General features: G+C 42.8%; 1 protein-coding gene across 2 annotated transcripts in view; it reads right to left on the bottom strand.

Annotated features, from left to right (window-relative positions):
* STK3 (serine/threonine kinase 3) overlaps nt 1-18162 on the bottom strand; it is a 269092-nt gene that overhangs the window by 30308 nt on the left and 220622 nt on the right. Inside the window, exon 11 of one of the 2 annotated variants that reach the window (XM_039524230.1) lies at nt 12440-12599. The exons of the other annotated variant lie outside the window; for it this stretch is intronic. Within the exon in view, the coding sequence (XP_039380164.1) occupies nt 12588-12599 (12 nt within the window). The 3' untranslated portion in view covers nt 12440-12587. Of the gene's footprint in view, nt 1-12439; nt 12600-18162 lie in introns of those variants that run through there. 2 annotated transcript variants of the gene reach the window in all.

The following is an 18162-nucleotide window of genomic DNA, read 5'->3' on the forward strand; positions in this document are numbered from 1 at the left end:
GGAGTTTGTCCCGCATCCTGACCAGGGTACAGTTGGGATGCCATTTATCCTGATATTTTGTCTCCTGGTCTTCGGCGGCAATTCGGCGGAGACTCCTTCAGTCGCAGACGGTCTTCGGCGGTATTGCAGTGGCGGGTGCTTCTGTCTTTGGCGGCAAGGTTTATTATCCCCCGCCGAAATACCGCCGAAGACTGTCCGCAACTGAAGGGCTCTCCGCCAAGCCGCCAAACTCCCGGATCGGTGAGTGTTAAAAAAAAAAAAAAAAAAAAAGCCCTCCCTGTGGCAGTCCCAATATTTTCCCCTTAACATCTGGTCACCTTATTAGCACTGGGCTCTTACACTCTCAGTTTGGATACTAGCAAGAGGTACATGAGGTGACACCAAAGCCAAAAACATGACAGTATATTTATTTTTAAATGATATCCTCAGGAATAGCTATTAGTAGATAAAATATTTCTCCACCTCTGACTTTTTAAAGTTGGCTTTCCAGGCTGAGATTTTCAAAAGAGTCATTGAAATGTAATGGGGTTTGCATGCCAAACTCCCTGAGACTTCTTTGAAAATCCCAACCCAAGTGTTTCTTTACAATATAAAAATAATATCTTCCAATTTATGTGCTAAATTCAAGTCATCAGGCTAAAGTACATTTCAGCACATTCTTAGTTAAATTACTTTTTAAAATTTGCTCATCTCAAAATACAGAGCCAGTACAGGTTTCTGGCTCATACTCTGTGCAATGATGTCGCTACATCCTCTCAGGGGGATATGACACCCACCATTCCAGAATGCTAGAGACAGGAATAAGGGAGATTTCCCCCAACCTGTTTTATAACACTACATAATAATTTTGTAAAGTTCTCAATCAAATATTCCCATTTTATGTCCCATACACTATGAATTAAGAATATTGAACATTTTACATGAATTTGAAATACTGTAAAACCCAAGATATTAGAATACTCCAGAAAGAATTTATTTAGCAACAGACTCTAGCATTATTCAATTGCAGGAAGATGTGTTACCAGCAAAGCCCATGATAAAGGGTCATGAGTGCAAATTATGACCTCAAGAACTACAAAACAAATAAAGACGTATTTTTAAATTACCAGTGTTCTCATATTACATATTAAAGCCCCATTTATTTTGGACATCCAGCCCAACATTTTAAAAACCGTCTCCTAATTTTGACTGCCTAATCCTGAGATAACTTGGGCACGATTTTCAGAAGTGAGGTATCCCTGCAGTTCCCAGTGATTTCAGCCACATCAACCTATCTATGTACCTATTCCCTGAATATCTCCCTCTATCTCTAACATAGTTCAAATGTCAAAATCAATAGTGTAAGATATATTTTGGAGGCTTGCACTAAAACCATCTCACAGCTCATTCACCTCCTCTCTCATCTTTCAAAGTGTCAGGGGAACCCTGGCAATTACAATCAACTCTACATCTACCAGCATGTTTGAACTTTATATGAAAATGCTTGCTAGAAGGACAGCTACTTTACAACACCCCCCTCATTAGAAGAGTGGATAATCAGCTATAGTAATTTAATAGATTTCATCTCCCCTCCTTATATTTGAAGTTATAGTCTCAGGTATTTTCATTGTCCAGAGAATTAATTGGAGATATTTGTATTATAAAATCACATTGTAAATTAAACAAACTTAATTACATTGATTTGTTAAATTACATTGTGCACATTCTGTCTCTTGTTCATCAATTTAGTATCATTCAACAGTTTGAAAGTCAGAACATAGCCTGAAAATGTGGTATTTATTGTCACTATAGCAACCAAAGGAGTCTGCATAAGGAAATACCAAGCAATAAGAGGTGAAACACCATAGAAACAGAATGAAAATGGAATGAGCTTTTTCAGAAGTTACTAAACCTGCAGCAAAATTTTGGGGAAAAGCAAGTTAATGGATAGAGTTACAATTTGGGTAAACAGAAAAGAAAAAGATACATTTCACAGAGAATCAATGAATTATCAATCTCACAGACCACCTGTTTTTCCATTCCTAAATCAAACAATTTCCTTGCGGCAAACTACAGCAACTGCTTACAGGGAAAATTAATACAGTATAATTCCAATTGCCCAAATTCCCTTTAATACAAGAGTCTTAGTTATCCAAATCCACAGTTTGTCCCCAATGTCGACCTCAGTTAATTAACAGCACTTCCATTTATCCAAACGTCTGGTGTCATAAACAGATAGTTAAGGGTTAAGGTCTCTTTTACCTGTAAAGGGTTAACATGCAGTACCTGATGACCACCTGACCAGAGGACCAATCAGGGACAAGATAATTTCAAATCTCTGTGGAGGGAAGCCTTTGTCTGTGTTCTTTGTTAGAGTGTGCTCTCTTTGGATCTAAGAGAGGCCAGTCATGTCTCCAAGTTCTCCTGGACTAGTTCCTACTATCCAATAGTATTAATTAGAAAGGCGGATTAGTCTTATAATTTGATTTCTACATTTGCAATTGTGTGTTTGCTATAGAATTTCTTTAATTCTGTACTGTTATTGCTTTTACTGAGAAAGAAAGGAGGGGGGATTCTCTCCAGAGATTAATACGTTTAGACTCTGTGTATTGTTCCATCTGGGTATTACAGAGACAGTTACTTTCTTTTTATTCTTTAATAAATCTTTTCTATTAAGGACTTGGTTGATCTTTCCTTGGGTATTCTCAGGGAAAGGGGAGGAGGGAGGCATCCCTCTGTAGTTGGATCCCGGTATCTCTCCTAGGAAAAGGGAGGGGGGAGAGAAGAAGGGGGGAATGGTTTATTTCTCCTAGGTGTAAGAACTCCATGGATTTGGGGCTCTTGGGATCCCCAAGGATTTTGGGGAAGGACTGTGTCCCAATACACGTACATTATTGGGTGGTGGCAGCTTTTACCAGATCTAAACTAGGATTTAAGTTTAGAAGGATCCATGCAGGTCCCCATCTTGTGAACCCAACAGCTCCAAGTGGGGGTGAGACCTATGACATCTGGTTATCCAAAACTTTTGGCTGTTCCCCAGGCCATTCCGATACACAGGAGTGTACTGTGTTAGGTGAGTATTTGTGTATTTTTAGCTGTCTGGATGTAAACAAATAGCTAGAGGCAAGGAGAAAAAACAGCATCATGCAACCAACCAGATTTTTGTGAAGCACGAGTGATCAAGGGATCACAGACTGGAAAATCCAGAGGGGTCACAATCTAGGAAGTCAATGAACAGACAAAACACAGAGGCGGGGTCCACTAAATGCGGAAGAAAGAAGTATGTGTCTTGTGGGTTCCATCATTTAATTTTTATATTATATATTGAAATAAATACGTCTTGGAGAGGATGACTAAGGCTTAGTCCCATGCATAAGGAGCAACATGGATGGTCACAAAAACAACAGTGTGAAGACACAAGGGTGGTGACAGCAAAGGGAGAACCAAGAAGGGACAGGAGCAGAGAGATGGGAGGAGCTAAACTGTGTGAAAATTGAAAGGAAATAGTGAGATTAGTCACCAATGAAACGCTACCTCAAAGATCAGCTACCTAGTCATGACCTTCCCTTGCAGAAACAGTATGCGCTAGAGGGATGTTTTCCATTAGAAAAATCCAAGATAAAACTGTCAGATGTCTAGGCACAAAGCATTTGAGTGACAGGGTCCCAGCTCTGGAACACTTTACTACAGAAGGTCACACTGAGTTGGATTCTGTTTAGATCTAAATGAAAGACCCACCTCTCTAATAAAGCCCCAGCAATGGCATCTTCCCAAGAACCCACAATTGAGGGGATTGGCACAAGAAGGAAAGGGGGAGGGACCCACTCAAATATGCACATTGAAAACAAGGACGTTTTGGGGGATACTGCCATAGGGCACATTATACATTATCTTCAATTGTTGTAGAGTGCCCACATACATTGATCAGAACTAGGGTGAACAGATGTCCCGATTTTATAGGGACAGTCCTGATAGTTGGGGCTTTTTCTTATATAGGTGCCAATTACACACACACACAAACACACACACACACACACACACACCCCGATTTTTCACACTTGCTATCTGGCCACCCTAATCAGAACCTTAGAAAAACTAAAAATAGATTAGACAGATCTTTTGAGGGAATATATCAGCACTATGCTATCTCTTCCAGCTGGGACCTGCTGATAGCACTCTCAAGGGGTAATGTCAGGAACATGAGTATTTCAAAAGCCAATAAGAATGCAATGCAATGTAGAATGTTTCACATAAGACTAAAACTCAGACTATAAAGAACAGCCAAACAATTTCGCCTGTTAGAATATTGCTAAAGTACACCTTAAAGCTTAAAGGGCATTTGCCACAGCTTATAGTAAGAAGGGGAAATATTTTGAATGAACAATTAACAGAAATGGCATTAAAAGAAAATTAAAAATTAGGAGTCTAATTCTTGATCTCACACTAGGGAGAGCAGGAGTAACTCCTCTGGTGAAAACTGCTATAAATTAGATGAAGAATCAAGCCCTCAACAGGTTTACGTTCTCCGACAGTTATCACTGTATCTTGTCTCCAATAGTGCTGCTATACTGTAGTATTATATAAGTAGATAAAAGCACTCAAAACCAGAATAGACTAATAGCTAAACTGCTGTTAGTTCTACATGGTTCTCTCTACAATTCCTTCCAGCTGAAGGAACCAACAATTGACTTAAGACGTTATGAAGGAATTCAAATGTAGTTGGTTCCCCCCCCACCCCAGTTTGCCCCACTACTGCACTGTATAATAAATGTAAACATAGAATGATATCATTTCATCTCTGCTGTTCACCTTTCCAATGACCTTGAAGAGAAAACACCCTGCAGCCTGAATTTTGTTTGACATGAAAGTCACACAGGCAGGATAATATGACATTCCTACCTACCAGCTAAACACCTTTAATACATTAATTTCTCCTGAATAAAAATAAATACTGGGTGGATGTCTATATGTCAATGGCAGAATCAACATGTGACTTAGTCAAAATGAAAGCTTTGTATACAGTAAAAGAAATAATATAAATTAAAATATATAATGAAATAAATATAATATAAATATAAATTCTTTAAGGATTAACATAGCCAAAGATAAAATCTTTCTAGCTACTGTCATTTTTTATACTTTGTATTGAATTTTGTAAACATGAGCAGTAATCAAGAAAAATACTTTGATAAGAAAGGTGAAAATACACAAAAATGATTAAATCCACACATAGAACATATCCTGAGCAAAACGGAGTCAGAAAATAGTATGATTTACTTACAGGCTATTGTGCCATAACAACTCAAGAACAGAAAAAGATACCTGGATTTAGGCTAGTCCAGGCAAATGGACGAAACCTAGATCTATAACATATTATTGCATTTTTAAGGGATTCAAACTCAGTTCTTCCAAATGACATTATCATAGCTAAATTGCTCCTAAATTAATAACATTACAAATTCTGTTTATTATTATTTATTAAGGCTGAAAATATGCAAGATACAAATAAAGACATGGGGCTAGATTCACAAAGGAATGTAGGCCTCTAACTGTCACTTTAGACACCTAAATCCCACAATCAGGCCCCACTGGGATTCACAAAACTCCTGCTCAGCTGCCCCCGGACTCTGTAGGCACCTAAACTCTCTCAGTGCCTGAATTTTTTTCTATAAAAGCTCTTTAGGCACTTATGTTTCTGCCTCTGAGCATGTACACTGCAGCCACACAGCAACCAACTGGACTCCCAAGTAGGGTTGCCAACACTCCAGGATTCTGCTGGAGTCTCCAGGAATTAAAGATTAATCTTTAATTAAAAAGAACAGGAGTACTTGTGGCACCTTAGGCCTGGTCTACACTAGGAGTTTATGTCGAATTTAGCAGCGTTAATTCGATTTAACCGTGCAACCGTCCGCACCAGGAAGCTAATTAGTTCGACCTAGAGGGCTCTTTAGTTCGAATTCGGTACTCCACCCCAACGAGGGGAGTAGCACTAAATTTGACATGGCTATGTCGAATTAGGCTAGGTGTGGATGCAAATCGAACTTAGTAGCTCCGGGAGCTATCCCACAGTGCACCACTCTGTTGACGCTCTGGACAGCAGTCCGAGCTTCGATGTTCTGACCAGCCACACAGGAAACGACCCGGGAAAATTTGAATTCCTTTTCCTGTCTGGCCAGTTTGAATCTCAATTCCTGGTTGGACATCGGGGCGAGCTCAGCAGCACTGGCAGCGATGCAGAGCTCTCCAGCAGAGGAGTCCATACAATCTCAGAGTAGAAAGAGGGCCCCAGCATGGACTGACCGGGAAGTCTTGGATCTGATCGCTGTGTGGGGCGATGAGTCTGTGCTTTCGGAGCTGCGCTCCAAAAAACGGAATGCAAAGACCTACGAGAAGGTCTCCAAAGCCATGGCACTCAGAGGATACAGCCGGGATGCAACGCAGTGCCGCGTGAAAATCAAGGACCTGAGACAAGGCTACCAAAAAATCAAAGCGGCAAACGGACGCTCCGGAGCCCAGCCCCAGACATGCCGCTTCTACAAGGCACTGCATGCCATTCTCGGTGGGTCTGCCACCACTGCCCCACCAGTGACCGTAGACTCTGAGGATGGGATAGTGTCGACGGGCAGTTTCTCGGCGATGTTCACGGATGGGGAAGATGAGGAAGGGTTTGGAGGACGAGGCAGGCGACAGCACTTACACTACTGCTTTCCCCGACAGCCAGGATCTCTTCATCAGCCTCACAGAGATCCCCTACCAACCCTCCCCGGCCGTTAATCCGGACTCTGAATCAGGGGAAGGATCAGTCGGTAAGTGCTATAAACATGTAAACATTTATTTTTTAAAAAACAGGAATAAAAACTATATGAAAAGAAGGTCAATACATATAGGGATAGAACAGAAATCCTCTTGGGAGAGTTCCACGAAGCTCTCATAGAGGTACTCGAAAAGCCTCCGCAGGAGATTCCTGGGGAGAGGTGCCTTATTGGGTGCTCCGTGGAAGCACACTCTTCCGCGCCAGGCCATCCTCAGGTACAGTGGGAGCATTGCCTCGACGAGCATGGCAGCATAGGGCCCTGGTCTGTGCAGGGATTCACGCAGCATGCGCTCTCTGTCTCTCCTAGTGACCTGCCTCAGGGTGATCTCGCTCGGCGACTGCTGCATCTAATTAGGGGAATTACTGTAATGTTACTATTGTGAATGCTTGACTTTTCTTTTGCATAACAATGACCGTCGTTTAACAGCCACGTGGTGGAGGCTGCAGAGGGAAAGCATACAGGGATCTTTCCTGGGGACAGCCGCGAGGGGCTGGAACAGGGTCAGACTTTATGCTTTCCAGATTGCCTGCAGCAGGAGGGCACTGCTATCCATTAACTGTTAAGCAGCCTAAAGTTTACGGCTTACCAGGCCTGGCTGCTACACGGATTCTGCTGTACTGCCCCGCTTGTCTGATCTCCAGTGCAAGACCCCAGGCAATGAAAGCGAATGCCGAAAATTCGAACTTGTCCTGAGAGCACATGAGATAGGTGCCCTGTATGGTCTTGTTCACAGAAACAGACTAGACTGTGTTCAGTGTTCGCAAACATGTATCTTTGCAAGGAAATCACTTCCTTTTTCCCATCACACAGCTGCGGCTCTTTCCCGAACTGCCCCGGCATCCCCCTCACAGAGGCTGGCGCAGATTAGGCGGCGAAAGAAAAAGACTCGGGACGAGATGTTCGCTGAACTGATGGCCTGCTCCAGAGCCGAGGTGGCCCAGCAGAGCCAGTGGAGGGAGACCCTCTCTCAGCAGCAGCGCTCACACAGCGAACGGGAGGACAGGTGGCGGCAGGAAGACCAGCAGGCGACTCAAACACTGCTTGGACTAATGAGGGAGCAAACGGACACGCTCCGGCACCTTGTGGATGTTCTGCAGGACCGCAGGCAGGAGCAGAGAGCCCCCCTGAACTGTATCTGCAACCGCCCTCTCCCGCCACAAAGTCCTGTCCCCCCCCTCACCCAAAATCACAAGAAGGAGGGGCGCTAGGGACCGTGAAAACTGTCACTCCACCCCAGCAGAGCGCTCATGTAACAAACAGCACTCATTCCCTAAAGTATGAGAATTGCTTCCCTTCCTGGCTCACCCAATCCAAAATCCCAGTTTCATCCCCCAACTGTGTAGTTGAGTATTAAAAATAGTTTGCTGTTCATTACTGTTTCCGTCATGTTTCTTTGCAGAAGATTTTTTGTGAAGGGGAGATAGGGGTTTGTTAATTGCATAGGACAGCCACCATTACCAGTGTACAGACATGGGGGCAGGATCAACAGCAGGTCACACACAGAGTGCAGTCACTAGGCACCCGGGTCACTCTGGGAGGTGTCTGCTGCCCCAGGTCAGTCTGGGAGGTGTATGCTGCCCCAGGGTCCAAGCGCCTGGCATCCACAAATGGCAAGGCAGGCTGCCCTTACCATGCCCTTCCACCCTAGCCATGAACCTCTCCGATGCCATGAGCCCCAGCCAGAGCCATCATCCCCCTACACCTACTCACCCTTCCCACACACCCCTCACCCCTTCCTGCAAACCCACCCCTTCCTGCACACCCTCCTGTAACCGTCCTCCCGCCAGAGACCGCTGTAGGAGCAGGAGCCGGTCAGTCCTCGAGTGTAGAAGTGGTCTGTACATCACTGCACACCGTACCCACCACAGTCTGCGTCCCTGTTTGAACCCTTTAACGCGAATTCGTTAGTAAAGAAAACTTTGTTAATTAAAAATGTTCCAATAACTTTATTTTTAAACGTCTGTTGGAAGGGGGGAAACCTGGTGAACGGGGTATGTAACCGCTGAAAAAAGTCAATAGTAACTGAAACAGGGGCAGGTTCAGCTTCTCTGTAAAGGGACTGGACAGTCATAGGTTACCCTGCTCTCTGAAGAACCTAGCTTTCAAAGCCTCCCGGATGCACAGCGCTTCCCGCTGGGCTCTTCTAATCGCACGGGTGTCTGGCTGAGCGTAATCAGCAGCCAGGCGATTTGCCTCAACCTCCCATCCCACCATAAAGGTCTCCCCCTTGCTCTTACAGAGATTGTGGAGCACACAGCAAGCTGCAATAACAATGGGGATATTGGTTTCGCTGAGATCCGAGCGAGACAGTAAGCTCCTCCATCTCCCCTTGAGACGTCCGAAAGCACACTCCACCACCATTCTGCACTTGCTCAGCCAGTAGTTGAAGAGCTCCTTGTCACTGTCTAGGGTGCCTGTATAGGGCTTCATGAGCCAGGGCATTAGCGGGTAGGCTGGGTCCCCGAGGATCACTGTAGGCATCTCCACATCCCCAACACTTATTTTGTGGTCCGGGAAGAAACTACCTTCCTGCAGGCGTCTAAACAGACAAGAGTTCCTGAAAACACGCGCGTCATGAACCTTGCCCGGCCACTCGACGTAGATGTTGGTAAAACGTCCCCTATGGTCCACCAGTGCTTGCAGCACCATTGAAAAGTAGCCCTTTCGGTTAATATACTGGCTGGCCTGGTGGGCCGGTCCCAGGATAGGGATGTGAGTCCCATCTATAGCCCCACCGCAGTTTGGGAATCCCATCGCGGCGAAGCCATCTATGACGACCTGGACGTTTCCCAGGGTCACTACCTTTGAGAGCAGTAGGTCAACGATTGTGTGGGCTACTTGCATCACAGCAACCCCCAAGGTAGATTTGCCCACGCCAAAGTGGTTCGCTACTGACCGGTAGCTGTCTGGCGTTGCAAGTTTCCAGAGGGCTATGGCCACTCGCTTCTGCACAGTCAGGGCTGCTCGCATCCGGGTGTCCTGGCGCTTCAGGGCAGGGGCCAGCAAGTCACACAGTTCAAGGAAAGTGCCCTTACGCATCCTGAAGTTTCGCAGCCACTGTGATTCATCCCAGACCTGCAGCACTATGCGGTCCCACCAGTCCGTGCTTGTTTTCCGGGCCCAGAATCGCCGTCCCATAGCATAAACGTGACCCATTGCCACCATGATCTCCGCGGCGCGGGATCCCGAGCTTTGTGAGAGGTCTGTGCCACTCTGACACTTCATGTCCTCACCGCGCTGCCGGAGCCTCCTCGCCCGATTTCTCAGCAGCTGACTGTGGAAGAGGTGGACGATAAGGTGCGAGGAGTTGACAACGGCCATAAGTGCAGCGATGATCGCAGCGGGCTCCATGCTCGTAGTGCTGTGGCGTCCGCGCTGTCACTGACCAGAAAAGTGCGCTAACAGATTTCCTGCCGGCGCTTTCAGGGATGGAGGGCGGGAGTGACGGTTGAATGACGACAGTTACCCAAAACCACCCTCGACACATTTTTCCCCCAGCAGGCACTGGGGGCTCTACCCAGCATTCCAATGGGAAGCGGGGACTGCGGGAACTGTGGGATAGCTGCCCACAGTGTACCGCTTCCAAAGTCGACGCTTGCCCCGTTAGTGTGGACTCACAAAGTCGAATTAGTGTCCTTAGTGTGGATACACAAATTCGAATTCATAAGGTCAAATCCACAAATTCGACCTAAGTTCAATCGAACTACTCTTGTAGTATAGACATACCCTTAGAGACTAACAAATTTATTTGAGCATAAGCTTTTGTGGGTTACAGCCCACTTCATCGGGTACACAGAATGGAACATATAGTGAAGAGATGTATATACATACAGATAACATGAAAAGGTGAGAGTTGCCCCCACTTAACATGGGGAAATAGATTCAATGTGTGTAATGGCTCAGCAATTCCCAGTCTCTATTTAAGCCTAAATTGATTGTATCTAGTTTGCATATCAATTCAAGTTCAGCAGTTTCTCGTTGGAGTCTGTTTTTGAAGCTTTTCTGTTTCAAAACTGCCGCCTTTAAATCTGTTACTGAATGGCCAGAGAGGTTGAAGTGTTCTCCTACTGGTTTTTGAATGTTATGATTCCTGATGTCAGATTTGTGTCCATTTATTCTTTTGCATAGAGACTGTCCGAGACAGGCCCAACAAAGAAAATAACAGAACACCACTAGCTGTTACCTTCAGCCCTCAACTAAAACCTCTCTAGCGCATCATCAAAGATCTACAACCTATCCTGAAAGATGATCCCTCACTCTCACAGATCTTGGGAGACAGACCTGTCCTCACTTACAGACAGCCCCACAACCTGAAGCAAATACTTGCCAGCAACCACACATCACAAAACAAAAACACTAACCCAGGAACCTATCCTTGCAACAAAGCCCGATGCCAACTCTGTCCACATATCTATTCAAGTGACACTATCATAGGACCTAATCACATCAGCCACACCATCAGGGGCTCATTCATCTGTACATCTACCAATGTGATATATGCCGTCATGTGCCAGCAATGCCGCTCTGCCATGTACATTGGCCAAACCGGACAGTCTCTACGCAAAAGAATTTGAGGGAATGCCGCCCCTTAGAATCTGCTGCCCCAAACATGAGCTTGCTCAGCTGGTGCCTGGAGCTGGCCCTGGCCCCAATCCCGGGCAACATGGATCCAGGGTGGGAGAACACATCTCCCAGACGGCATTCCTCACTGAAAGGGACGCTTTTTTTTTTTTCTTATTCCACAGAGGACCCAGCCCTCTCTCTCCACCAGAGGCAGCTCTGTGGAGGTTACTGTCATTCTAGTGTTTACACATCAATTTACAGTGTTATGACTCTATCTTCACAATGGAAAAAGATAGAAACTCAGGGATTGTTTTAATTAAAGCACAGAATTTCAGATGATGGCAAAATACAGTCCAAATGGTGGAGCCTCACTAAAATCTTGAGTACTGCTGTTTCTTTTCAGGCCTATGGTTTGCTGCTGTACTTTGCCCTTTTAAGTAGATTGGCACTCAAAGCAGACAGCAGCAGCAGCAGCCACTAGCAAGCTCCCTCCGTCCCACTCCTGAGTCCTGTCACATCCCCCCCATCTCTGCAGAGATGAGGTACAGGGGTTGGAGGAGGGGGACAGTGATATTAGCGTCCCCCTTCCCATCCACTCTGCATAGCAAGCAGGCTCCCACAGGAGCAGCTCCAAGGCAGAGGGCAGGAGCAGCAGGCAGTGGCAGTAGGGACACCTGAAGTGCATGGCACTTGATAGTTTGCTGGGCAGCCGCCTGCGCAACTTAGAGGGAACTTAGGTGAGGAGCTGCCTAGTGTGCTGGCCTTTGTGAATCCCATTCTGTGGCACCTCTCTCTCCCCATGCATTGTATATTGTGAATCCCAGTGATTTTCTAGGTGTCTAAAAGTTAGGCATCACTACACCTAGGGATTTGTTTGGGGGAATCTAACCTATGGTCCCTGTCCCAAGGAACTTCAAATGTAAAAAGCAGATGATGATCAGACAAGACTGCACTCGTCGACACAGAAGTTGATAAAAACACAATCTTTTTAGTTGCTGATAATAAACTGGGATAGTGACACACTTATATTAACAGGTTTGTATTTGTGGGGTTCATAAAATAAACTGGGGCTCTGGAGGAATTTGCATGAGGAAAGGAAGGAAAATTGATACAATACGATAGGGAAGTCATTCCAGATAGAGGGGACTGTCTGGTAGAAGGTCTGAAGAGGAGAGTGAGAGAAGGAAACCAAGGGAGCAATGAATCTGGCTCATTTGTGGAGTAAAAGGATCAAGGTGAAATCTGAAAAGAAAGAAAAGCAGAAATACAGACTGAGTTCCATAGAACTGGCCTGCAGTTAGGACTATGGGGGTGTGAATAGCAGTGCACACCAAAGTACTGCACTGTACCTCCCCCATATGGATACTGTGGGCGTGAACTGAAAGATTCCCAGTTTGCATTAATGTAATTCTGTTTGAATAGGATTATATAATATGATCTACTAGGAACCTTTTAGTTCGTGCCTGCAGCGTCCACACAGGGAAGTTACAGTGTAGCACTTTGGTGCACACTACTATTCATATCCCTGTAATCCAACTTGTGGGACATTAGAGACAAGCCCTTAGACTTGATTTAATAGGCAAAGGAGAGCTGTTATTCAAAGAGGAGAGTGAATAGCAGTGGGTAAGGAAGTTTAGTTATGGTGGGAGATAACCAAGGCATAGACAAACCTTGTAGCTGAATGGCCAGTTTTTTGATATGTTGTAGAAAGAGAAGCAGTAGAATTTAACACCTAAACAGCATGGATGTGGAGGGAGGAACATGTTGCCCTGCCCAGAAACAACAACAGCAGCAGCCTCTAAAAATGCTATAGAATTGAACTGCACAAAATTCCTTCTGCAAAACAAGTTAACTTTTTAATAATTAGAAACACTGATGAGATTAATGTTGACAGAAAATACTTGGCAATACCGAATACATCATTTTGGATTAGGAAGAACATGGTCTCTTCAAAACAGTCTATAAAGGATGGTCACGCTTTCACAATATAAAACAGATATAATTGATTTTATACACTACAACCACTACAGCATTAATCAGATCAAATATTTCCCAAAAGTTCTGGCAACAGGTCTGACAGTTTTTTCAAACTTAATTTGCAAGCACAACTATAAACAAGTAATTAGAAGTTTCAAAACACAACACTGCCAAATTGTTGGAGGAAATCTATAAGGAGGTCTGTCTCGTTCTGGTATTTATGCCACTTTAAAAAACAGAAGCCCTGCAACCTTAATAAATTTTTAAACCACCTGATAATTTTACTCTGATACAACATTGGCTAGAAGATTATCAGAGAGAATTAGAGACTTATAAAATGAGCAATGTAAAATGCAGGCAATGGGTACAAAATCTAATCTGGCCATGCACTGTCCACCAAAAGAAATTATCATACCTATTATTTTCTTTAGACCTGAGCATTTCCAAGCTTTCACGGCTGGTTGAATGTTTTTTCTTTACTAGCTCCATGAGCAGAAGTGCTTTTCAAAAATGCAGCCATGATTATGATCTTTCAGCAAAGAAAATGTTTACATTGAAACACTTACTTTGAGGATACAGGATGAAATAACTATTTCTCCATTTTACTGGATCTTCCATTTGATCATTAGAAAATAATGCAACCAATTATGCTCAAACGTTAAAAACAATGGAAAGATCATGGCTCCATTAAGAATAATGTTTTCCAAATACTAAGTATAAATTCCATGTTAATAAAGGTAAATATCCCCTGAAGGACTCATTTTAGATATTAAAAAGGTAGATAGATTTCTCTTCAAAACATTACAGAATGAGATTACCATATTACCTGCCAAAATTATACAAATAATGAAGTTTTGTAAATGTGAAGAAAAACACATTTTAGTGTTATAGTAATGATACATATTAATAGTTATAGTTAATAAAAAATTTAATCTTATAGTTATTACTGTCTAACTTAGTATATAGTATCTATTTACAACATGCAAAACTGAAGTAAAAAGATAGAAAGACTATTGATTAAAAAGAAATGCTGAGAGAAAACCATTTTAGGCAGACACCTTTTTAGGCAGCGACGATTGAAGCACAGCCAGATTATATCTAATGTCAAAGCAATAACGTTAAATAAAAGGATGTAATTAATTCCAGGTGCCTGGATTCCAAATTTTAAGAGGTGGTATTGATCACAGGTACTATCAATGTAGCTCTGGCTGAACAAATTTTAATTTAATCTTAAGCATCAATAACAATGTAAAATAGAGTGACCAATTGTCTAGCACTAGTCTGCTGCATATGAAAACCAAGAGCCACTTAATACCCAACTTGTGAAGTATCAGAGAACTTCACTGAAGAAGGACGGAAAAGAGGGGAGATGTTGACATGACATAATTGAGATGGAATTTCAAAATTTCTGAGTTGAGATCTTCCTGTGAATGTGCATCTTTATAGTGTGAAATTCCTAAAAGCACTGATGCTAGCAGCAGGATTCCTTCCTGTAATGTGAAAGGCCCCCCATTCTAGGCAGCATGTTTGATATTAACTGCCCTGAATTACTGGCAAAGTGAATTGATTACAAAATAATTAGTACTCCAGAATTATCTTACTAACTCTCCCCAAAATCCTAAACAGGCCCTGTGCATTGTGGTATCAGCACAGGGGACAGAATTCAGTTACCAGGAGAAAGAGGAGAGTGGAAACAGCAGCAAATACTATTACACAACCTTTTGTGGAATGTAACTAAAATTGGTATTTGTCAGCATGGGTTGCTTGGCACTATGCCAGGGATGGGCACATGGGGAGGGGGAGTAGCTATAACATTCAGTGCTATATGGATTTTGGACTGCAGAGGAGTCCATGGGCAGCCATGTATAGGCTACCATCAATTACAGCAGCTCTACCTTATGCTTTAGGCTGTACCAGCCCCCACTGCAGACAGAATTTAGGATGCATGAAGTTACCTTTGCTCTCTTTCCTCTTGGGCCAGGCTTCAGGATGTGCAGCACAGAAACTATTTGCTTTAGTTTTTGAGAGTCTGATGTGAAAATATCATTCAGTGAGAGAGCATTGTGGTTGTTTGGTTGCAGACCCTAAGGAAGGATTTTCACAGATACAAAGATTTGGATAGGTTTCAGAGTGGTAGCCATGTTAGGCTATATCAGCAAAAACAAAAACAATGAGGAGTACTAGTGGCACCTTAGAGACTAACAAATTTATTTGGGCATAAGCTTTCGTGGGCTAAAACCCACTTCATCAGATGCATGGAGTGGAAAACACAGTAGGAAGATATATATAACAGTACATGAGAAGATGGGAGTTGCCTTACCAAGTGGGGGGGTCAAGACAATTCAATTAAAGTGAGGACGAAAAAATCACTTTTGTAGTGGTAATCAGGGTGGCTCATTTCAAACAGTAGACAAGAAGGTGTGAGTAACAATAGGGGGAAATTAGTTTTTAGTTCTTATAGTGACTCATCCACTCCCAGTCTTTATTCAGGCCTAATTTGATGGTGTCCAGTTTGCAAATTAATTCTAGTTCTGCAGTTTCTCGCTGGAGTCTGTTTTTGAAGTTTTTTTGTTGAAGAATTTTGATACAACTAAGGAAATAATTAACTAATAATTAAGACAAAACATCAAAACTATGAAGAAAAAGAACTCTATTTGAAGAAAAATATACACTAGGCTTTCAGTCAAACACCACGACATGCTATCATGCTCAGATGATTGTTGCTAAAATAGCCAACTGGTATTATGGAACGCCTTCCTACATACTTAGGAATCTAATATGGTACTGAGATCTTGAGAAAGGGGAGAAGTGCAAACAAGGGACCAAAGAACACCCTCTCATTCTGGCCCATACTTTAGCATTATCACAGGCTTACTGAATTACTGCTACAGTAAACACAGAGATATAAACAATGAAGGGAATTTTCCCCAAAATTTTGTGTTACCATTCTGCATTTATCTTTGTAAAATATATCGAAAGTATAAAGTTCAGCAACTTGCAACTGTTGCTGAAAATAATGTTTTTTTATGAGACTGAAAATACTATTTTAAGCAACAATTGTTCTACTCTTGCTGCTCATCCTGAATACAACTCTTTTGAGATCCTATGTCACTTTTTAAAAGAAGGGAGGTTTTTTTACACACTAAAGAAAAAAGGGGTTTCTCTCACTGAAAAGAATGTTAGCGTACAATAGATTCATGAAGAAATTGTGTTTCTAATATTATATAAAACTCTTTTCTTCTGCACAGTACATGAACACTTAAAATATAAATATCAGAAAAAAAACAGAATATATTGTAGAAGTGTCTTATATTTCAGCTAAATTTTTAGGTGCCTCAGGTCAGAGTGTCCAATCTGAGACACCTCAAAGGGACTGACTTTTAGAGGATGGGTGCTCTTCATCTTCTAAAAAGCAGGCCTCTTTAAGACATCTCCATTTGGGCTCCCAAAAACTGAGGCAACTAAAATCACTGCCAATTTTAGAAATCTTAAACTTTCAATGTGCATTATTTTGCCTTTATCAACATTGAGAATGTATTGCAGCTATCAAAAGCAAAGTTATGCACGTTGGAAAACATAATCCCAACTATACATGCAAAATAATGGGGTCGAAATTAGCTGTTACCACTCAAGAAAGAGATCTTGGAGTCATCATGAATAGCTCTTTGAAAACTCAATGTGTAGCCTCAGTCAAAAAAATTAACAGAACATTAGAAACCATTAGGAAAGAGATAGATAAGACGACAGAAAATATCATAATGCCACTATGTAATTCCATGGCATCTAAAAGACAATATATTAGAATTGGAAAAAGTACAAAGAAGGGACCGTTCAGCTTAGAAAAGAGACAATTAAGGGTCAATATGATAGAGGTGCATAAAATCATGAATGGTATGGAGAAAGTGAATAAGGAAGTGTTATTTATTCCTTCTCATAACACAAGAACCAGGGGTCACCCAATGAAATTAATAGGCAGTAGGTTGAAAACAAACTTAAGGAAGGACTTCACACAACACACAGCCAACCTGTGGAACTCCTTGCCAGGGTACATTGTAAAGGCCAAAAGTGTAACTGGATTAAAAAAAGAATTAGATAGGTTCATGGAGAATAGGTCTATCAATTGCTATTAGCCAAGATGGTCAGGGTTGCAGCCCCATGCTCTGGGTGTCCTTAAACCTCTGACTGCCTGAAGCTGGGACGGAACAACAGGGAATGGATCACTTGATAAATTACCTTGTTCTGTTCATTTCCTCTGAAGCATCTGGCAGCGGCCACCGTTGGAAGGCAGGATACTAGGCTAGATGGACCATTGGTCTGCCCCAGTATGTCCATTCTTATGTTCTTAACTTTATTTACCTTGTAGACTAAAGTATCTTCAATTCTGAAGGCAAAACTAAGTGGTTCAATTTGCATATATTGCAGCTACAAAGCATGCAAATTACTGTATAGGAGGTATACACTCAACTTTTTCTATAATATGTATTGGTAAGTGAAAGATTTTTTTTCCTCAACAAATTAACCTAACAAACCTTTATTCTGACCTATTATGTATTCTACAGATTGGGAAGGGAGAGCAAGATTGTTTCCTGGGTTACACCAAATTCTCCAGCACCTAACCTATAAGGGTTATATTACTGAAGAGTAATTTACACCACCTTCATATCCAGGCTGTGGAAAATCAGAACTTTAGCCAGGAGAGGAGGCTGGGCATTAGTGCAGAGACAAGGGACCTTGGCATTGATGTATGCATCTTGACTTCAGCAGACCTTGGAGGATCCATGGTATATGGATGGAACCCCAGGGAACCAAACCCATCACCCAGTCACAA

Source organism: Mauremys reevesii, linkage group 2 (assembly GCF_016161935.1).
Source record: "Mauremys reevesii isolate NIE-2019 linkage group 2, ASM1616193v1, whole genome shotgun sequence".
Classification (NCBI taxonomy): Eukaryota; Metazoa; Chordata; order Testudines; family Geoemydidae; genus Mauremys; species Mauremys reevesii.